Raw genomic sequence first — 23,774 nt, forward strand, 5'->3', positions numbered from 1 at the left:
ATAAAAGGTATTATTTAAAAAAAGGGGGGGTTGTGTCTGGGTGGCTCAGTTGGTTAAACATCTGACTCTTGGTTTTGGCTCAGGTCATGATTTCAGGGTTGTGAGATTGAGCTCAGCAGGGAGTCTGCTTGATATTCTCTCTCTTCCTCTCCTTCTGCCCACCCCCCATGCATGCGCTCTCATTCCCTCTCTCTCAAATAATAAATCTTAAATAAATAACAAATAATAAATAAATCTTAAAAAAAAAGACCACGAAGACGGAGGTTTGTTCTAATACACAACTTTTTTCTCTGTAAAATGAGATAATGCACTCCCTATTTACTAAAACATCAGGTTTCATATTTTCTTCATTCACATTAAAGAAATTGGTTCAATTATACTACCAAATACAAAGGCGAAAATAAAGATGTTGCTTAAAAGAGCCATTTTGGCAAAAATGTCTCTCTTATTTTAAAGATTTTATTTATTTTGACAGAGAGAGTGAGTACAAGAAGGGGGAGCAGCAGGCAGAGGGAGAGGGAGAAGCAGGCTCCCTGCTCAGTAGGGGTGTGGGGCTCAGTCCCAGGACCTTGAGATCATGACCTGAGCTGAAGGCAGATACTTAACTGCCTGAGCTACCCAGGCGCCCCTACAAATCTTTTCTTAAACCTAGAATTGCAGTTCATTTTTCCTGTCTCATTCTTAAAAAAAAAAAGATTAATATTAGGCAAATGAATTATAGATATTTGACTTTCAGATCTTGGACTAACATTGAGATTGCATTTTTGCAACCTTAGGCAAGGTGGAATTTATCTACTGATGATATATTCTATTTGCCTCATGTAATGAAATAAGGATATGTCTCTCTCAGTCTCTTTTTCAATTCCTTCATTTTCTCTATGTTCCTCTCTTTCAGCTGCTTATTTTTTCTCTGGATCATTTCTTTCTGCATATGCCATTCATTTATAAAGGAAAAAAAGTTTTCTACTCCTGTCTCAAATATTCTTGATCTATGACTGTGTACAATACTTTTGGTATTGTTCCTAGTCAATTTGTGTTCCATTCAAATGAAAATGAAGATAACAGACAGAGGACACTGTAGAAAGCTGGGAACACATTTGATACAATAAGAATGAAAAAATAGAAAGTTCGCAAAGAAACATAAAATCACTAAACCAAGCAATAAAAGAGGCATGAAACTCAATGACATCTCTTTTTGCAATGAAATTTTAAATAAATTTCTGAAAAACATGTCAGTAATTTAGACTATATTAATGAAATGAAATCTAGCAAACGGCTTATGACGCTAATGAAAATGCGTTTAGGGAGATGCAAAAACATGCAGAAATAAAGGTCATAGTCTACCCAAACAAAAATTAATGGCTTAAAAGTAACTGTTCAGAGAAATTTCTGATACTCACCAAGAAAGAATTATGGTATTTTATTAAAGTACTCAACTTTGGAAAACTTTAACTCAAAATGAATGCATTTTCCCCCCTAAACCAATATGGTCTTCCTCCAACCAAAGTGAAGTTAAAAAAAAAAGCAAAGGAATTATTTTCTTTCACAATTGTTTTGTAGAAAAAGCTGTGTAAAAAACAAAAAACAAAGCTACTTCATTTAATTCAAGGCTTCATTTTATACTTACAGTAAGGATTTATTGAACATGCAACATTAACCTTTTCAAACCAAAGGAAAAATACCCCCTCACATAACACACTTTCATTGATTAACATACTGAAATTTTTGGTAGAATTGTTACTTACAGAAAACTGGTGACTCACTCAGTCTTTGGGTCAAAGGCTGAAAAGTCTGACTATTTTCCATGAGGTTCAAAATTGCTTCTTCATTAATAAGAGCTTCCTCCACTTTGTGTGTAGTGTGACCTTAAGATGACAAAGAATACAAAAACATTAACGCAACAGCTTAAATCTAAAATTTACTGTTTAAAATTTGTGTAAATTAGGAAGCATGATGATGCAAACCTACTTAAAATTTTGAAGTGTTAGTGATATATGTTAAATAAAAACATAATAAAATTTAGTAAAAGCCACAGGAATATCTAACCAGTTACATGGAGTAATTAAAAAAGGGAAAAAAACCCCAAAACCCAGGGGTGCCTGGGTGGTGCAGTCGGTTAAGCCTCTGATTCTTGGTTTCGGCTCAGGTCATAGCCTCAGGGTCGTAAGATGGAGACCCACATTGGGCTCCATGCTCAACGAGGAGTCCGCTTAAGATTTTTCTCTCCCTCTCCCCTTTGCCCCTCCCCCCCCGCTTGTGCTTACGTGTGCACAATACACTCTCCCTCAAATAAATCAATCTTTTAAAAAATTTTTAAAAATTAAAAAAAAAAAACCCAAACCCCTCAGTCTGTGAATCACTAAATATTTACAATCTCTTTAGCCCTGTACAGTTATATTACTCTGATTAAATTAAAATATACACAGGGAAAAGAGTAATTTCTTTATTCTCTATGGCTTAAAAATTACAAATTAATTTTACATTTCTCCACTTTCAACTCATGATCTAAAAATTTGTTCTTCAACATGTGATTTTAATAAGCCTAATTTGAACCACTGGATTAAATAATTTTAAGAATAAAGATAAAATGAGTCTCATAATCTAGTGAAAGGGAGAGAGAGAGAGATAGTAAAAAGCAAATAGCAGCAGGAAATAGCAGAAAAGGGAAGGCAGTTAGAGCTAACTGGAAAACAGTTCCCCTCCCCCCACTCATGCACTTTCTCTCTCATATAAGTAAAACCTTTTTATTTTTTTATTTTTAAAGATTTTATTTATTTGACACACAGAGAGAGAGAGCACAAGCAAGGGGAGCGGCAGAGGGAGAGGGAGAAGCAGGCTCTGCTGAGCAGCCTGATGCGGGGCTTGATCCGAGGACCCTGGGATCATGACCTGAGCCAAAGGCAGCCACTCAACTGACTGAGCCACCCAGGCGCCCTTCTCATATAAGTAAAATCTTAAACAAACAAATAGAAATCTTGAGTGATGCCTGGGTGGCTCAGTCAGTTGGACAACCAACTCTTGGTTTCCACTTGGGTGGTGATCTCAGGGTTGTGAGACTGGACCCTGCTTGGACTTCACGCTCAGTGCAGAGTCTGCTTGAGATTCTTTCTCCCTTCCTCTCCCTCTCGCTACGCCCCTCCCCCTGCTCCTGCACGTGTGCTCTCTCAAATAAATAAATAAATAAAATCTTTAAAAAAAGGAAATAGTAATCTTGAGTAGACCTGTAACAATTATGGAAATTAAATCGGTAGTTTAAAATCTCCTCTCTCTATTTTCCATGCCCCAACACAAAATTCACCTACAAGAAACTATGCAGTCTGGATGTCTTTATAGATGAGATCTATCAAATCTCCAAGAAATAGATTATACAAATCTAATAAAAATTGTTTTTTTTTAATTGAAATATAGTTGACATACAATGTTATATTAGTTTTGGTTGTACAACATAGTGATTTGACAATTCTATATATTATTAAAATTCTTGAAGAGTTCAAAAAGAAAGAAAACTCCACAACTCAATGGGGCAAAGTATGGCTCTTTCTCAATTATTAAAAACAAAAAGAATAAATTCCAAACACAGTATTAGTAAAGTAGATATAGCAATGCTTTAAAAAAAATACCACACTGTGACAAAGAAGGGTTTCTTTCAGGAGTACACAGATAGTTTAACATTTGAAAATAAAAATCATTTTAATGTAACTATATTATCAGAGTAAAAGGAAAAAAATGCGATTTCAATAAATTCAGAAAAGAACATTTGGTAAAATTTAACTTATTATCCATTCATGATTTAAAAAAACTAAACTTCATAGCAAGCAAGCAATAGGAGATCTTAATCTAATTAAAGTTATCTGCCAACATCCTGTAATAAATTTCATATGTAATAATAAAATATAGAAGCAATCCTTTCAAAGCCAGGAAAAAGACCATTATTTCTACTTAACATTATCTGAGTCCTTAAGCAGTGCCTTAAAAAAATTTTTTCTTTTAAAGTATGAAGATGGGTAAAGAAATAAAATTGTTATTTACAGATGAGGACTCCATACACAAAAAAATCCAACAGAAAAGACATAAACTATTAGTGCTAATAAAAGTTGCTGTAATATAAGATTGATATACAAAGGTCAGTGAAGTTCCTATAAACCAGGAATTAGAAGATATAATTTTTCAAAGATAAACTTACAATTGCAACAATTATAAGGCACCTGAGATTATATCTAAGATATCAAATTTTACAAAGAAAATGGCAAAACTCTATTGAAAGATATGAAAGAAGACCAAGTAAAATGAGAAATACATCCTGTTCATAGATGAGATGATCTGGCTTTATTAAAGATTAAAAATGTTCCTAAATCAGCCTATAAATTCAATAAACTCCCAGCAAAATCTGAACAGGGTACTTTCCAGAAATGAACCATCTGATCCTAAAATTAATATGGAGAGTTTCTTTAAAAGATCAAGAGTAGACAATTTTGTAGTTGAACAAGGTAAGATCTGCCCCTGATATATATATCAATACTTATAAATCAACAGTAATTACAACAATATAACATAATAACATAGGGGAACATAACTGACGTGGAATAATTCAGTGGAAAAAAAATTTTGCAGTAAATATGCTGGAACTAGCTATTTACCTTCAGAAAAATATGGGGTGCTTGGGTGGCTCAGTTGGTTAAGTGTCTGGCTCTTGATTTCAGCTCAAGTCATGATATTGAGCCCCAATTCTCTTTCTCCCTCTACCCCTCCCTCTCTTATAAAGAGAGACATAATTAGATCCTTACTATATATACAAGTAAAATTTCAGATAAGTACTTATAAGACCTAAATGTGAAAAACCAAACTGTAAGCACACATAAGCTGTAGGGATGAAAACTTGCATTACATCACGATAGGAAAGGACCCAAAAGAAAATGAGCCAAGAGCATGAATAAGCAATTCTCAGATAAAGACACACAAATGCTCAAACTTATTAGTAATCAGGAAATGCAAATTAAACTGAGATACCATTTCAAAGAATCAGAATGGCAAAAAATTTTTACATCTGATACTATCAAATGATTGAAGATGTAGGGAAATATAAGCTCTAGTACACTGTGGGATTATACACTTAAGTAAGATTTATATTATTACTACTAAAATGTGATATTTTTATTATTAACATACTTCAAAACCTGAAAAATGGAGCTCTAAAAATAATAGGGCTTATGGGGGGGGGAAAAGGTTAAGGCAAAATTTATGCAGCTTTGTAACCAGAACACTAATAAAATCAATAATTGGTACCTGAGGAGATAACTCAGTCAGGCAGGCAGCCAGTGTGGCTGGAGGCTGTCATAGTGGATATTAAAATGCACAGGAAATAATAGTATGGAAATGCTGGATACATTTTGATTAGAATGCAGCTGGCAGATGCTAAGACAAAGCAAATGCAAGTAGAACTCTGAGCAGGTAGGTTGCCAATGAGGTGAGCTCAGGAGACCTCAGGTGCAACCTGTCATGAGTCAGAGATGTCACAATGCTGGGATGCAACTCTTAGGGAGGAAGCCCTGGGTGTAACGATGCTCATTTGGAATTGTAGTTAAATATAGTCAAAAGAGCCTCTGCCGCTAATGCAGCAGTGTAAAGGAGGATTTCCATTTCTGCTGAAAGCTGTAATCCTACTCCTGCTATTCTGGCTCTCCTTGCCTAGAAAAATTGCATATGAAACAATGTGACTTTGGAGTAAAACTTTTTTTTTTTTTTTAAGATTTTATTTATTTGACAGAGACAGACAGCGAGAGTGGGAACAGAAGCAGGAGTGGGAAAGGGAGAAGCAGGCTTCCCCCTGAGCAGGGAGCCCAATGCGGGGCTGGATCCCAGGACCCTGGGATCATGATCTGAGCCGAAGGCAGACGCTTAACAACTGAGCCATCCAGGCGCCCCTGGAGTAAAACTTTCATTATTCTTTTATTTACTAATCGTGTATAATCTAACTACCTTACAGAAACCCTGTTAGAACAGATGCTGTCTAGGTAGAGTACTTATACCCTAAGACCTGGCAAATTACACTTCTGTATGTTTTCTGTGGAGAAACTCTTGCCACAAGATGACAAAAGTAACACTATTAATAACAGTTAAAAAGTGAAAACCATCTAATAACTGTAGAGAAGCAGATAAACGTGTTTAGTCTTACAAAGGAACACTATTCAGCAGCTAAAATGAGTGAACTAGAGACATGTATGAACAAGGATAGATTTCAAAATTATAATGTTGACATAAAAGATACTCAACATCATTAGTAATGAGGGAAAGGTTAATTAAAACTATAATGAGATGCCATTTCTCACACACTAGGATGGCTATATAAAAAAGACAAATAACAAGTGTTCATGAGGATGCAGGGTCACTGGAACCTTCACATAATGCTGGTGGAAATGTAAAAAGTATAGTCACTTTGGAAAACAGTATTGTAGTTATTAAAAAGTTAAATACAAGTTTACCAAATGACCCAGCAATTCCATTCTTGGTGTCTCTCAAGAAAAATGCAAATACACATCTACACAAAGACTTACATATAAGTGTTCATAGCAGCATTATTTTTAAGAGCCAAAAAAGTGAAAACAACTCCAATACCCATTAACTGATGAATGAATTAACAAAATATGGTAATATCCATAAAATGCAATACTATCTGGTAATAAAATTAAACAAATTGAAATATTGGTAGATACTACAATATGAACTAGAAATATTATGCTAAATGAAAGAAGACATAAAAGATCACATATTGTGTAATTTCATTTATATGCTATATCTAGAAAAGGCAAATCTTGAAAGTGGATTAGTGATTACTTAGGTTTGGAGGTGGGAACAGATGTGACTGCAAATGGACACAAGGAATCCTCTGAAGTGAAAGAAATGTTCTAAAATTGAATTATGGGGATGTTTGCACAACTCTATAAATTTACTAAATCACTGAATTGTACACTTAAAGATTTTTTATTTATTTGTCAGAGAGAGAGAGAGAGAGAGAGAGCACAAGCAGGGGGGAGTGGCAGGCAGAGCGGGCAGAGGGAGAAGCAGGCTCCCCACTGATCAAGTAGCCGGGTTCGGGACTCAATCCCAGGAACCTGGAATCACGATCTGAGCAAAAGGCAGACACTTAACCTACTGAGCCACCCAGGCATCCCTGAATTGTACACTTAAAATGAGTGTGCTTTATGTTATACAAATTATACCTTAATTAAAAAGTAGGCTCCACACCCAGCATGGAGCCCAACGTGGAGCTTGAACTCACAACCCAAAGATCAAGACCTAAGCTGAGATCAAGAGTCAGATGCTTAACTGACTGAGCCACCCAGGTGCCTCCTCAATTACATTTTATCAAGTAGAACACCATTTATGTAAAATTTAAAATCTAAAATAGCAGTATATATTATGGACATACGTACATAAGAAAATATAAAATCATATGGTAACAATTTACAACAACTTTAGAATAGTGTTTACCTCTAGAAATGAAGAAAAAGGAATGGGAGAAACTTAGCTAAGTCAACCAAATACTAATCTCAGTGCTAGATATACCGATGTCTATTATAGTATTTTCTGTATACTTGCAAAACAAACCTCACCTTTGCTCAACTCTTTATCTTTGTGGACTTCTACCATATTAGCTGGCGTACACTGAAGAATATCAGGAGACAGAACTTCAGAGTGCAATGTTAACTCAGCAGAGAACTCCTGAGATCCATCGCTGTAGTCCACTGATCCTGATAATGTTCTGCTTAATTAAAACATATCCTTTATAACAAACTAGATAACAAAGCAATAAAATTAGTTCTGAGATCTATAATAAATAACCACTTACACAGAGAAATCATTCTGTTTGAGAATTTCCTGAAGTCTCTTCTGAAAAATTTTTTCATTTTCTGTTGCTGGCACAAACCTGCGATCTTTGAATTTTAAAAGTGCATTAAAACATGTAGATAACAAATGAATGAAATATTTTCCTTTCTCTTAGAGCAGTTTTAAAATGGTAACAATTTCCTATCTTTCTCTTGACACATATAATACCACCTAAAAGTAGTCCTATTATTAAATCAAACAAAAGAGTAACAGTTGTTACTGAAGCTATAAAATTAAGCACTTAAAGTCAGTTCAAGATTAAATTCTATAATTGTAACTTAAATCTAGAACAAAAACATTGTTCTCTACCTATAAATGTATCGCACACTCTGAACCTAGAAATTTCCCCCTTACAAAATATTTCTATCTTAGAAGGCATTCAAAATTTATCATAGCATTTTAGTGTCCAAGACATAATAAAAATTTTAATTGGACTTCAATGTATACTTACTACTGTATTTCAAATATATTTATACCTTCTGAATTATGTCTTTTTATTCTTTTACATATGTCTTTAATTCTTTTAGTTTTATTTAAAATTTTTTATTGTATCCATGGCATGTATTTAAGCCCTCATATTCTTTTCTGAATGTAGCAGAATTTAGTAATACATAAAATGAGTATTTTCTTCAGAGCTGTACAAGATGATCAAAGCGGGAATTTATAGGACATACCCAGTAGTTTAAGGGCAGTATTTCAAAGCTTTCATTTTCAAAGCTTAATGAACAAAATACAGTGTTTCTAAGTTGGGACTCTTATCTTCTGTGAGTATTCTAGCTCATTTGGAAATACAAAAGCCTAGAACATACTAGAAAATAAAAAAGGAGCTAAGAGGTGGGACAAGAAGACAAGGTAAGGTGAAAAACCAAGGACAATGAAGATGCCAATTTCTATGAGGAAAGGGGGTGTGGGTGGAGGGAGAGAACAATGAGTGACACTTTGGAGGTAAAGAATTACAGTTCAGAGCAATGACAATAGGAAGAAACTAGAACATTTAAAGGTAATTTGAAAAATAAAATTTAATGTCAAGGTAAAAACTCAATGGCTTAAACTTTTCTATCAGAATATTTAGTGTAAAAAAAAAAAAAATCACCAGAGTACTATTAGGTTTATACCTTGTGATTCGGGTTGGCTAATTTGAGAAGTTTCATTTCTGTTTCTTCGCCGTTGCTTTTCATCTTCCCATATGGCCTGCAGACCAGGGTTTCCACCAATTTGAGCTATAATCACAACAATACTTCAATACAACAAGGATCAAAGTGAAAAATACTTGCTCAGAAAAAGAAATCCAAAATTAAAAAAAAATAAATACTGCCTTAAAAAAATTACCTGCTTTGTGTAATAAAACGACCAAACATTCCCAATCTACATTATCACATTATTCCTTTTTTAGTTTTCTTCCTACTGGCTCCCAAAACCCATCAAATGAATAAGATTTAACATGTGATGACAGCTAATACACCTAAGAGTCCCCTCCCTGGTATATAACCTGAAAATTAAAAAATTAAAAGGCAGAGTATATGAAATTCTTTTATGATGGCTAATGTATTTAGTGTCTTACTTTAGGCTCATGTCTATGCAAACATACTTACATGAATGAAAATATTAATGAAAAAATAATGACCATCTCATCAGAGGTACAGAAGCAACCTTCATAACATTTTGCATCCTCCTTCTATAACATGTTACTTCCCTACTAATGTTTTCTTCCCTATTTTTTCCACTCCGGCCATTAAATTTTAAAATAAAAACACATATTAATAATTGTGTGTATACCTTCAATGTCCAGCCGATTTAAGATATCAGCAGCTACAGCATCCACTTCTAATTCACATGTACTCTGTGGTTCAACACCTTCCAGTATTAAAGAGCTGTATTAAGAAGATATCAAAAAATATAATAATCAGGGGGTGCCTGGCTGGCTCAGTCGGTAAAACATGCAACTCTTGATCTTGGGGCTGTGAGTTCAAGCCCCACAATGGGCAGAGATTACTTAAAAAATAAATAACATTTAAAATATATATATCACATAAAAGAAAATTTTCTGAAGACTTTTCTTATGTAATTTTTCATGTTTAGTGATATTATAGTAAGTCACAATTATTTATCACACATTTGATACTGTGTGTGTACATATAAAGAAATAAAAAACAGAAGAGAAAATTACAAAACCTATTGTATTGACAACTCTATTGAGATCCTTTTTCAGTATATTTTATATATTTTGGTTCATTATATTTTATATATAAGGAATGTACAATGCTTTAGCATGTGGGTCATATCCAGGGTAGAATGGGATTAGATAACAGAGGGACAACAGAGGGATACAGAAACCATATATATTTGTAATGACTTGCCTAGAGGCATCTTGCTCTGTAATCACAGATGGTTGTAAAAAATGAGGACAGAATATGCAACAAGAGATAAGGGGAAGTAAGCATACTGAAAAGTGGGCAAATAATACTGTTCTCCCTGTCCTCAACTACTGCTGAGCTGAGGAACACTTTAAAAGTCTTCATAACTACAGAACTGAGAAACTATATGAGTTCAACAGTGGGATCATAGCTAAGAAAAGTGGTGATACCACAAGGCATTAATTCTTATGACAACTTCAGAGGGTTGTTCCCCACTAATGTTCTTTTACTCAAAAGCATTTTTTTTTTTTCATCAGAGCTGGATTAGGAAGACACCACATAACTGTCCCTGTTTGATAGAATGAACGTACAACATCTAATGTGGATACCAGTTTGCTCATTCCAAAATTTAGATCTTCTACAAATATGGACCCCAAATGAAAAGGAGAACTTTTACTAGAAAGTGGGTGATGGCAGATTTCATTAACATTTTTAGTTGAAAGGTTTTTTTTTATATTTTAAGAGAAACATATTAGCAAAACCTAATTTTCCACTGTCTATTCCTAAGGAAATCCCTATATGTGTATACATATACGTGTAGATACAAAACACATACATATATCTTTTTCCATTGATAGGGAAGGGACATATTAGCCAACCTATCAAAATATATCCCTTTTACTTTCAGAAAAAAATAATTATCAATGTAACTTGCCTTTTTTATTCATATAATTTAATAAAATCAGTTTTGCCATGAATTGAAATAGTAGATATAATAGTTTTTGGTCAACAGTTTTCTTTTACCAAAAAGTTTCACAATTTTTGCAAGAATTATACTGTAAATTTCAAGGGTGAATTTTCCAGGAGTAGCATATTTGTGATAAAAGATGGGAAGAATAACATAAAAAAAATGCAATCTCATAGTAAAAATTTACAACTATTTCTTGCCCTTATTACAAAACTACTTTAGACATTCAGAACAGGAGGTGTTCCTAGGGAAAGAAGTAGTTTTCACAATTAAAAATTTGTTTCCAGTAGACAGAAAAACCATAAGTAAAAAATTTGAGTGAGCAAAACATGTAAACCATTCATTATAATCATGAAAAGTAGATAAGCCATATGATAGTAACTAGACAATTGTGCCTCTCTGAACATTTCTGTTTCTAGCTTAACACAACAGACCTACTAATTAGAATCACTGAGGGTGGAGCTCAAACATCTATAATTTTAAAAGTCTCTTCAGATCAATTGATGGGCAGCCAGGGTTGAGATTACTGCAGTAGACTTGACTTTTGTGGATTCAACACTCTGGCAAAGGACCCTGAAGGTCCATGATATGTGGTAATTTACAATGAGTTAACAAGTAGGGTTAGCAGGACTGCTAACTCAGCACTCTCATCTCTTACGAGGTTGCTGCTATTTGTCATGGTCCTTGTAATAACGTTTGTGAGGGAATATAAAACATTTGTTTAAAAAAAAAAAAAAGGTACCCAGCAAGAAGGTGATAACAACATCGGGGACGGAAATGAGACTAATAAAATCTAAGAGTACTAATCCATGACAACATTTTTTGACATTATGCTATTTGTACTTGGTGAAACAATGGATTCTCATGTTAATTACAATATAAGCATCCCCAGAATAAAAAAATGTGGGATAATCTGAGACAAAAATATATAGCTATCCTATATTTATTATAAATTCTGAGTACCTTGTCTAATTTCACTAGTTTGCCTATTTGTATCTTTGCTCATAATTTGTCAGTTGTTAAGAATAAAATGGGCTCCCCCAAAACAGTCTAAGTTGCAATCTTTTCATTATATATGGTTTCCCCAAACTTACTTCTAACCAGTAAAGCTTTACATGACCTAACTAGAAAGATGGTTGCTTATAAACGGATTTCAAATACTAATAAATTCTGTTCTTATTTGATCAAGCAAAACACAAGTTATTAAATATGGAACTTTGAAAACTAAAGGCTCTAGTGAATAGGTAAAGTCCTTGGATCAAATTGATGTGCTCCAATTTCAGAAAGATAGAGGAATGGTATCACAGGCATAAAAAAATGAAGGCAGCAAGTAGCTTCTTGGTCACTTCGCTCTGGACTGATTAGAACTTGAATTTGATGTGGTAAATAATATTTTGTCTAAACTTAATACCATTTCAACATGATTAAAAAACAATTCTGCTGTACCTGAGAGGAACCAACAAGTACACATGTATGCATATGTGAACATGTGTGTGCACGTTTATCAAAAAGTCCTAACACTTGTTAAGGTCAATCAAGAGGTAAGGCAAGTCACTGTGCATATCACTTTGAAGTCCTCAAAGTTCCGTTCTGGTACAATTATTTCTGTCATAAAACAATGTATTTCTATCATTATTTAGTGAAATTCTTTCTTTTTTTTTTTTTTTTTAAGATTTTATTTATTTATTTGACAGAGAAAGACACAGCGAGAGAGGGAACACAAACGGAGAGTGGGAGAGGGAGAAGCAGACTCCCCGCCGAGCAGGGAGCCCGATGCGGGACTCGATCCAGGGACTCCAGGATCATGACCTGAGCCGAAGGCAGTCGCTTAACCAACTGAGCCACCCAGGCGCCCTAGTGAAATTCTTTCTTAACTTTAGCTATTAAAAGCCCAAGTAGGGGTGCCTGGATGGCTCAGTCGTTAAGTGTCTGCCTTTGGCTCAGGTGATGGTCCCGGGGTTCTGGGATCGAGCCCCACATTGGGCTCCCTGCTCAGCAGGAAGCCTGCTTCTCCCTCTCCCACTCCCCCTGCTTGTGTTCCCTTTCTTGCTCTGTCTCTCTCTCAAATAAATAAACAAAATCTTTAAAAAAAAAAAAAGCCCAAGTAATTCTAAAATGTGGAAATTCTGTGAAGTACATATTAGGATCTTAAACAACATAAACTTTATATTTTTTTTTAAAGATACCTCAGATACCTCTCTGAATTCTTTTTTTTTTTTAAAGATTTTATTTATTTATTTGAGAGAGAGAATGAGAGAGCACAAGAGGGAGAGCGGGAGAGGGAGAAGCAGACTCCCCACTGAGCAGGGAGCCTGACGTGGGACTCCAGGATCATGACCTGAGCCGAAGGCAGTCGCTTAACCAACTGACCCACCCAGGCGCCACCTCTCTGAATTCTATGTATAAAATTATTATTGATAATTTAGATAGGCACTAATTACATATCTGCTTTATGGTAGGGAATTCTAAACATCTGGAAAATGTTATCTCCTCCAGAAAGTCTAATAAATAATATACTTGGTCAAAAGAAATCACAGGGCGCCTGGGTGGCTCAGTTGGTTAAGCGACTGCCTTCGGCTCAGGTCATGATCCTGGAGTCCCGGGATCGAGTCCCGCATCGGGCTCCCTGCTCAGCGGGGGGTCTGCTTCTCCCTCTGACCCTCTTCCCTCTTGTGCTGTCTCTCATTCTCTCTCTCAAATAAATAAATAAAATCTTTAAAAAATATATATATATATATAACGTTAAGATTAAATTATAGTAACCACTGATTTCTGAATACATTAGGATATACATAAAGAGGTTTTTTTTCCTTTACAACATTAACTAACCTTGGTATTTCATCTTCTTCCCACAGAAATAAAGTACCAGTAAGAGAATTTCCTGGTAGCCGATCCTTGCAAGATCCAGTTGTACGCAATGGATCACCTAGGAATAGAAAGGTAAAAGGGGATAAATTCTATTTTTAACTTGCACACAATTACCCTTTAAGTAAAATAATATATAACCTATATGACTAGTTCCTAAAATGGTGTCCTTAAAATGCATACACACACAGGAATGCATATGCACAGCTGAGAACAATGGTTCCAAACTAAGAGGGGACAAAAGTATTTCTAATATGGATATGAGAAATAGAAACAATACTTAGATACTGGAATAAAAGTATGACACATTTAAGTGTGCTATTGTGGTAGGTATGATTAAAAACTCATTTTGAAAATAATGAAGAATTAAGAATTTTTATAGACTTTAAACTCCTAGGGTATTCTGTATGAATCTCCACTAAAATTCTAGTGGAAATCAGATTCCAGATAAGATTCAAAACATACTTTAACACTAATCCCTGAACAAAAAATATGCAACACATTTCAGAAGTGGTGGCAGATAACAGTGAGTGGAAACCTGGGGCAAATGCAAAACAATTTGACCAGCAGTGGAAGAAGTGACTATGCATGTTTACTTAGTTGTCTAGGTTTCAGGCACTGAGTCCTGGGGCATACTTTGAAGTAGTCTCTAAACTTTTCTGTGATCTCTTGTGGGAATTTAAATTCTGAGAAAGCTTAATTGAGTAGCATGGAAAGAATCCTAAGAAAGATACTAAATTTGTAATCTTTTCCAGCTAAATGTAATGCTTTGTTTTTGTTTGTTGTTGTTGTTAAGTAGGCACCATGTCAGCGTGGAGCCCAACAAGGGGCTGGAACTCATGACCCTGAGATCAAGACCTGAGCTGACATTAAGAGTCAGACACTCAACCAAATGAACCACCCGGGTGCCCCAGTACTTTGATCTTATTTGGTGAGCTTGATCACAAAATAGTGTAATTAAAACTGAGAACAGGGGGCGCCTGGGTGGCTCAGTCAGTTAAGCGGCTGCCTTTGGCTCAGGTCATGATCCCATGGTGCTGGGATCGAGCCCTACATTGGGATCCCTGCTCAACGGGGAGTCCGCTTCTCCCTCTTCCTCTACTGTTCCCCCGGCTTGTGCTCTCTGTCAAACAAATGGATAAAATCTTAAAAAAAAAAAGACTGAGATCAGGTACTACCATCTTTGTTATTTCCATAAAACACATGCCAAAACATGTAAGTGATTTTACATAACTTCAGAAGTTTTTAAAGACTTTGCTGTTAGGTGGCTAGGGCATTAATATGAAATTACTTTGTAAGTTGAAAATTACCATAAATATTATTTTCTAATAAATTTATATGAAAAAAGAATCTACACAAATTTACTGATTCAAAGTTATTGATAACATTATAAAAATTCATTTTACCTACTTTTATGTGTTTTAGCATATTTCCCTAAAGAACATGGAAACTCCCTAACTGATATATATATATATACACACACACATATAATTTTTCAATTGTGGATGTTAAAAAATGTAATATAAAATACCTCTGTGGTGCTCAAAATATTTACTCTATTTACTTTATATACTTCACCTTAACAACTATAGTAGTTAGCACCATTTCCATTTCATCTGATACCTGATTATATAACTGAAATACTGAGAAAAGCTGTATATGCATATAAAATGTTAAAATTCCTAAATCTTTTTTACTTTTGAATTTACTCCATTTACAAAAGTAAGACTACATTATGTACATTAACTTGTCTTATAAAATAAAAATGTTAACTTATGCATATATATATTAATTTACTGTAAGAAGTTAATCAGTTTAACTATATGATGTCTGAGAAATGTAAAATAAAATATAAAAAAGTGATTCACTTATTCTTTCCATGATTTCATTATAACCTTTTATACAAAACAAGCAAGACAAAACAAACCAAAACCTGAGGGCCATTTAGTATAATGAATTAAGATATAAATTTTATTTCATCATACTTGCAGCAATTTCCCTGCTTTTAATTTCCAACTAAATTTCATGTATTTCTGCCTTCAAATTGTAAAAATTTTCCATATCTTAAAAAAAATTCCTTCTAATTAACATTCTAATAATACTCATCTAACTTCTATAACTAAAATAAATGGCTTACATATATTTGACAACTCAAACTCTTCTCATGCTTTTTTCCTATTGGAAATAAACTTTTGCGAAAATTACTTCCTTTTCCTATAAATACCTCCTGTTCATAGTCTAGAATCTTTTCCATTCCTCAATCCTAATTGAACTCTCATCTATATTTGATACTAATAATCAACCTGTTATATTCTTTTATTCCCCCAATAACCTTTTTATTTTGGAATAATTTTACATTTATAGAGAAGTTGCAAGGGTAGTACAGAGTTTCTACGTATTGCTTACCAAGTCTCCCCTACTGTTAACATTTTACATTACAACGGTACGTCTGTCAAAATAAATTGACACAGACACATTAACTAAACTGCACACTTTATTTGAATTTCACCAGTTTTTCCACTGTTGTCCACTTTCCATTTCACAATCCTATCTAGGACACCACACTGCATCTAGTTATCCCATCTCCCTAAGTCTCCTCTGGTCTATTTCTCAGTCTTTCCTTGTTTTTCATGGCCTTGAGAATCATGAGTACTGGCCAGGTAACCTGTAGAAGGTACCCCCATGTATGGGTTTGTCTGACGTTTTTCTCATCATTAGACTGTGGTAATGGGTTTATGAAGTATCACAGAGATGAAGTGTTCTCCTCATCACCTCATATGAAGGGGTACACAATATCCACATGACACCACTGAGGATGTTAACCTTCAACATTTGGCTAAGTAAGGTATAGTTCTATGGGTCTGATAAATATACAGACCCATGCAGTACCATACAGAATAATTCCTTCACCCTAAAAGTTTCCCTGTACATTTGCTTTGTAGTCAATACTCCCCTGTCCTTCAATCCCTGGCAACCACTAATATGTTTTCCATTTCTATAGTTTTGCCTTTTCCAGAATGTTATATGAATGAAATCATCCAGTTAGTAGCCTTTGGGTCTAGCTTCTTTCATTCAGTAAAATGCGTTAAAGATTCACCAATGTTGTATGAATCAATAGCTTGATGCTTTTTATTGATAAACAGTATTACACTGTATGGTTATATCACAGTTTATCCATTGCCCCAATGAGTGGACATCTTGGTTACTTTAGACTTTTAGCAATTATGAATAAAGCTGCTATAAACATTTGCATACAGATTCTTGGGCAGGTATAACTTTTAAATCACTTGGGTAAATGCAGAGGAGAGCAATAGCTGGGTCATATAGTAAGTCTCTATGTATAACACTATGAGAAACTGCCAAACTGTATTCTAAAGTGGTTGCACTATTTTGCATTCCCACCAGCAATGAATGAGAGTTACCGCTGTTCCACATCCTTACCAGCATGTATTGCTAGTTTTGGGATTTTAGCCATTCTAATAGGTATTTAGTGGTAGCTCTTTGTGGTTTTAATTTGCATTTCCCTAATGATATATAATGTTAACAATCATCTTTTCATGTGTTAGCCATCATTACATCTTCTTTGCTAGTATCTGTCTAGGTCTTTTGAACTTTTTTTATTTTTAAAAGATTTATTTATTTGAGAGAGTTCGAGCACACATGCGCACGTTGGGGGAGGGGCAGAAGGAGAGATTCTTCAAGCAGACTCCATTCGGTGGGGGGGGGGGGGGCGCTTGATCCCACAACCCACGAGATCATGATGCAAGCTGAAACCAAGTGTCAGATGCTCAACCGACTGAGCAACCCAGGCGCCCATCTTTTGACTATTTTTAATTGGTTTGTTTGCTTTCTTACTGTTGAGAGTTCTTTACATATTCCAGATGCAAGTACTTTATCTGATATGTAATATGAAAATGTCTTCTCCCAGTGTGTGACTTATCTTTTCATTAATAGTATTTTCCACAGAGCAGAAGTTTTTAATTTTGACAAAATCAACTTAGCAGTTCCTCTTTTTATGGATCATACTTTTTGTATTCTACCTAGAACCTCATTTCCAAATCCAAGGTCAGGCAGACTTTCCCCCTTTGTTTTCTTCTGTAAGTTTGATAGTTATACATTTCACCTTTAAGTCTATGATCCATTTTGAATTACTTTTTATATAAGGTGTGAAGTATTTGTCTGGGTTCTTTTATTTTTATTTTCTGGCATCCAGTGATTCCAGCACCATTTGTTGAAAAACTATCCTTTCTTCACTGAATTACGACTGTACCTTTGCCAAAGATAAGTTGATGTTATTTGTGTGGGTCTATTTCTGGGTTCTCTTTTGTTCCATTGGTCTATATGTCCATCCTTTTACCAATACCACGCTGTCTTGATTACTGTAGCTTTGTAATACATGTCTTGAAATTGGGTAATGTGATTCCTTAAAGCTTTACTCTTGAAAATCTCTACATTGCCCACCCCCCCGCAGAAGATCTCCCAGGTAAGAAATAACAGCCCTCAAAGAATTTGGGGAAACAATTCCTGTAGGGAAGAAAGTTAAGCAGTGAAGTTATCTCTCTCCTGCCTTTCTAATATCTTCTCTCTTCCTGCCTTTACTTTCTGGTCTTTTCTCTATGGAGAAAAAGAAAGATACTGGGCAGACAGCCTACTTCATCCTTTATTAGATAGATGATTTCTATCTTGGGGATCCTATGGACCATTTACACAACTTGGTTTATATAGAATTTTATAAAATTCTAAGATTTTGAGATGATGAGAAAAACTGGCATTTAGTAAACTGTAAACTGACACCTAAAACTGAGATTATTACCTAGTAGAATTAGTTATGAACAAATGAATTATTTTGGTCTACTTAAAAGGGGAGTCATATGTTGGTTTCAATGCTTCAACTTTTGTGCATTTAAAAAATGTAATATTTAATATAAGTTGTCAATATAAAACAATCTAAATTGTTTCACATAGGGTATTATTAGCATCATTGAAAGACACGACAAACACAACTGTAAATGACTATAACATTATATATTAAAGCACTGCAAATAGTATTTGATAAGAATTCTGAATTATAGTTTTTCAAATTGCATCTATAATTCTAATAACTGAATTCTTTGTAGGTCTTTGGTACATGTGTGTGCACATCAGTGTTTGCTAGGTTTTGCTCACTGAGACAGTTTTCTTGTGTGACTGGTATATTCTAAATTGTCCGAACATATTATATTTGAAATGTTATTTTTAGGAATAATTTAAGACCTGTAATAAAGAAAATTCCTCTACTGTACTAGAGTATCTGAGTATCTGACCAGACCATCACCACCTCAGATCAAATTCTAGATCTGGGAATCTCTTTTATCTCCAAGGAATTCAAACTGTTGAAGTATATCAAAGATTGTTCCACTTCCTAGTTTGTAATGGCATCTTACCCAAGGAGACCCTGGGTTTTGTTTTCTGCCTCTCTCATTTGGTAAGGCTGTCTCAATGGAGGCTCCAAATTTTCCAGGATGACCAAACCCCTCAGGACAAAGGTTGATTTTCAGCAGTCTATTTCCTCTTTTGGCCAGTATTTCTTTATTGTTTTGTATCTCTTTGATGCATTTAAGATTTTTTTTTTTTAAATCTTCTTAGCCTTTAGATTGTTTTTAATAGGAGGGTTGATTATAATAACTTAGTCCACTATTTAGGGAGAAAAAAATCCTCCCTGGTTACTTTTCAGAGCACAGTTTAGATACTGTAGAAGAAATGTAAGAAGTTAAACCAAAAAGAATAGCCAGTAAACTATGAGATAAAAAAAAAAGCTAGCCTCTGGTTTAAGAAGTTTGGCAGTGAAGGAAAAGAAAAAAATTGTAACAGAAAGGACAATAGCGTTGACAGAAAAAAAATGTTCGGTTCATTTTGTTTCAAGCAGAAGAGAAGGAATTCAATGAGAACAAAAACAAATGCTAGACCATCTGACCCAGAAATTCTATTCCTAGGTATGTGCCCCCAAGGAAATTGAAAATATATGGCTATACAAATATCTGTACATGAATGTTCAAAGCAGCTTTGTTCAGAATAGCCAAAAAGTGGAAACCCAAATTTTCTATCAGTTGATGAACTGATGAACAAAATGTAGTATGCTCATACAATAGAGCATTATTTGGCCATAAAAAGGAATGAAACACTAATAGATGTTACAACATGGATGAACTTGAAAACATTAGGCTAAATGAAAAAAAAAAAAACCACATATAATTCCATTTATGGGAAATGTGCGGGCTGGCAAACATACAGAGATAGAAAATAGATTAGTGGTTGCTAAGGGGTGAGAGGCATGGAAGGGTTAGAGGTGACTGCTAAAGACTACAAGGTTTCTTTTAGAGGTGTTGAAAATGTTCTGAATTTGACTGTGGTGATGGTTGTACAATTCTGTGAATATACTAAAAGCTAATGAATTGTCCATTTTAAATGAGTGAGTTGTACAGTATTTGAATTATATTTCAATAAACTACCAAAAAAATTTCTTTTGAGATTCTTTTCCTGATAAACCCTAATACCACTTTGCATATTTCTTTTTATTCTTTATCCACTCAGCAGTTATTTTCGAAATATATGTTATTTTATAAATCATCAAGTACATAACACTTGTTTCAAAGCTTTAATTTGAACTTGGAAAATTAACCTTACTTTTCCTTCTCGCTTTTCGGAACTTGACAGCAGCCAGATTTATTAAATTCATTCCATAGAGATTGTAGTCAATGAACAGCTGTAGGAGGTAGGGAATATGCGCTTCATGAGGCTGGTAAAATTTATTCATTATGGCTCCACTTTGCAAAAGTTCACATATCCTAAATTAGAAAAAAAAGTTACATCATAAAATTATGGTTCCTAAAATGTTAAGTGAAACATTACACTACTATAGAGAATGAAGCACATTATATTAGCACACAAATTTTTTATTTTAATTTTACTGAAACTTTGTATTTTATTAGAAATTAAAAGTTTAGGTCAAGTTTTAAAGTAAGCTGCACACTCAAAGAAAATGACAAAAAAACTACCTGGATGAAGAATATTTTGACTTCTAAAACGAACTTAATACTAATTATATTAAAAAAACAGAATGTCAAAAGTTTTTAAAATATGAGCTTTTCCTGGGGTGCCTGGCTGGCTCCGTTGGTGGGGCATGTGACTCTTAATCTCCGGGTTGTAAGTTTGAGCCCCACGTTGGGTGTAGAGATTACTTAAAAATAAAATTAAAAAAAGAAAAAAAAGCTTTTCCTTTTAAAAATTGAGAAAAATATTTTATTATTTTTTAAATTTTTTTTTAAAAGATTTTATTTATTTATTTGACAGAGAGAGACACAGCGAGAGAGTGAACAGAAGCAGGGGGAGTTGGAGAGGGAGAAGCAGGCTTCCTGTCAAGCAGGGAGCCCGATGTGGGGCTCGATCCCAGGACCCTGGGATCATGACCTGAACCGAAGGCAGACGCTTAACGACTGAGCCACCCAGGCGCCCCGAGAAAAATATTTTAAAAGATTATTACAAATGTTCTGAAAAAGGATTTATGACTCAAACCCACTACTCAGAAATATTACCGTTTTAGTATTTTTCTTTTCTTGGGTTATTTTTCCTTCATGATGGGGAATACAAACAACAGGCAATTATAAAAAGTATAAGTGCTATACAAGGGAAGTATATGAAACATCTAGAAGGAATATTAATAAGATAAAGGTACAGAAGTTGCTTCTGCAAAGCCTGCTTGAAGAGAAGTCTCTAAGCAGGAGATTAAGGATCAATTAAAGATACTTCTTCTCTGAAGAAAGGAAGAGTATTTCACACAAATAAAATTACACATGTGAAGGGTCACAAGAAAATGTGGCTTATCTGGGAACTGAAATCACTGAGTGAGGCTTAGTGACGGAGGCTGTGGTGAGTGTGTCTATGGGGGAATGAGCTAGAGAGATAATGAAAAGTCAGATCATACACAACCTATTAAGACATTCAAAGAGATGGCAGAATTTGCCTTTGAAGTGAGGAGCAGGAAAGAGAAATGACCAGGGTAGCTAGAAAATACAAAGGGCTAGAGATAAGAAGTGAGAAGGCTATTGTGGAAAAACTAAGATGATGGTGGCTTTAAGAAAGATCATGGCAATCTGTTGATTCAGGAGACACAATGAATAAAATGGTCAGGCCTTGATGACTGACTAGATGTGGAGGGTATGGTATGGTAGAATAGGAGTTAAGGACAATGTCTAGATTTCTTGGTGGTGCCAGGTTTATTGAAATAGAAAGGACTGGAAGAAAACAGGTTTCTTTGCAGATTTTTTTGGAGGGGGATTAATGATAAACTCAGTTTTAGACATACTGGGGTTTAGGTATTGGGGGTATTCAGGTAAGTTTCCATGAAAATACTGACAATAAATGACAATGAAAATGAGGACAAGAATAACTACACAGCAGAGGCAGCTAACATATATTTAAGGACTATGTACTGGACATTGTGTTAGGTGTTTTAAATGCTTACTCTCAAGTAATCCTCACTATAAAGCTATGATACTATTATCCCCATTTTATAGAGAAACTGGGTCTTATATTAAAAAGTTGTCCCAAATCATACAAATTAAAAGTGGAAAGCTAAAATTAAAATTTTCTCTGATTTGTGAGCCCTTAAATACATTGATCCAGAGCTCTGGAGGAAAATTTAGGCTACTGATATATACCTAGAAGTCAAATGCATAAAGATTAACAAAAAGAAAAAACAAACCATGAGAGTAGATAAGGCTGTACAATGAGGAAAGAGTACAGAGAGAAAAGCTGAAAGCCTAAGACATAACCCCAAGAACAGCTGCAGATGTTAAAAGAGGAGCCAACCAAATGGCATAAATATGAATGATTGGACAGGTATAAGGAAAAACAGAGGAGGCTTATATCAAAGAAAGTGAACATGTGGGGTTATTTTAAAGCACTACAAGCACGGACATAAGGTCAAAAGTTAAGGACAAAAAGGTGTTAACTGGATTTAGCAACACAGAGGTCTGATTTTGACTCACAGATCCTCTGAAAGGATCTAAAGAATCCCCAGTGCACAACTTTGACAACGACTTTTCTAGACTGATGGGTTCCATTTTCTCTATGAAGTAGGAGGCAAAGCCTTGGGAGGGACTTAACATTTGAGTAAAGAGGGTGGAGAAAGGTAAGAAGAAAATTAGAGAAAAGCAGAAATAAGGCAGGGCAGGGCCTAGGTGAAGTTGAAGACTATGAATTCACAGTGGCACCAATCTGCCGTGATTTTTTTGTATCCTATAGTAATCAGAAGCCAGAGTTTAGCAGAGAAAGAAAGTAAATAAATAGATTAACCTAGAATTGATGGTTCTACCTGGCAGACAAAGGAGTTGAGAAGTAAAGAACAGAATCTGAGCTGGAAAGGAAAGAAATTAATTGCAGGAGAAGTCTACACAGAATGGGGCAGTAGTAGTGAGGCAAGGGAGTTTAAAGCCTAAAAACAAGTAGAGTGGGAGTACCTCAGGGAGAGACTTGAAAAGATTAAAAAAAAAAAAAAAAAAAAAACCACATAAAGGATCTTATTAGAGCCATGAGAAGGTTCTAAAACTGAATCATAGTGGTAAATTTACTAGATTTACTAAAAACAAACAAAAAAACCCACTGAACTGTATATAGTTAAAATGTGTGAATTTTGTGGTAAATTATCTCTCAAGAGTTTGCAAAAAAAAAAAGACAGACTGTAGTCAGAAACCAAGATGTCTGCATTTAAAATCTCAGAGGTAGCTGTTGGTAGGAATGCAAGTTGGTACAGCCACTTTGGAAAACAGTGTGGAGGTTCCCCAAAAATTTAAAAATAGAGCTACCCTCTGACCCAGCAATTGCACTACTGGGTATTTACCCCAAAGACACAGATGTAGTGAAAAGAAGGGCCATATGCACCCCAA

General features: G+C 34.7%; 1 protein-coding gene across 6 annotated transcripts in view; it reads right to left on the minus strand.

Annotated features, from left to right (window-relative positions):
• Window positions 1-23,774, minus strand: part of REV3L (REV3 like, DNA directed polymerase zeta catalytic subunit) — a 182,132-nt gene that overhangs the window by 95,884 nt on the left and 62,474 nt on the right. For 5 of the 6 annotated variants that reach the window (XR_014147898.1, XM_081828814.1, XM_081828812.1 and 2 more), the window contains 7 exons: window positions 20,515-20,675; window positions 13,816-13,912; window positions 9,661-9,755; window positions 9,000-9,104; window positions 7,847-7,931; window positions 7,611-7,762; window positions 1,746-1,865 (listed from right to left, as the gene is read on the minus strand). Coding sequence is in view for 5 of the 6 variants with exons in the window: in XM_081828814.1 (XP_081684940.1) it covers window positions 1,746-1,865; window positions 7,611-7,762; window positions 7,847-7,931; window positions 9,000-9,104; window positions 9,661-9,755; window positions 13,816-13,912; window positions 20,515-20,675 (815 nt within the window). In the remaining variant the exon portion in view is untranslated. The remainder of the gene's footprint in view (window positions 1-1,745; window positions 1,866-7,610; window positions 7,763-7,846; window positions 7,932-8,999; window positions 9,105-9,660; window positions 9,756-13,815; window positions 13,913-20,514; window positions 20,676-23,774) is intronic. The other variant, XM_081828813.1, reaches the window with a different exon arrangement.

The sequence above is a fragment of the Leptonychotes weddellii genome, chromosome 8 (assembly GCF_054177405.1).
Source record: "Leptonychotes weddellii isolate Sample4059 chromosome 8, ASM5417740v2, whole genome shotgun sequence".
In the NCBI taxonomy this organism is placed as follows: Eukaryota; Metazoa; Chordata; class Mammalia; order Carnivora; family Phocidae; genus Leptonychotes; species Leptonychotes weddellii.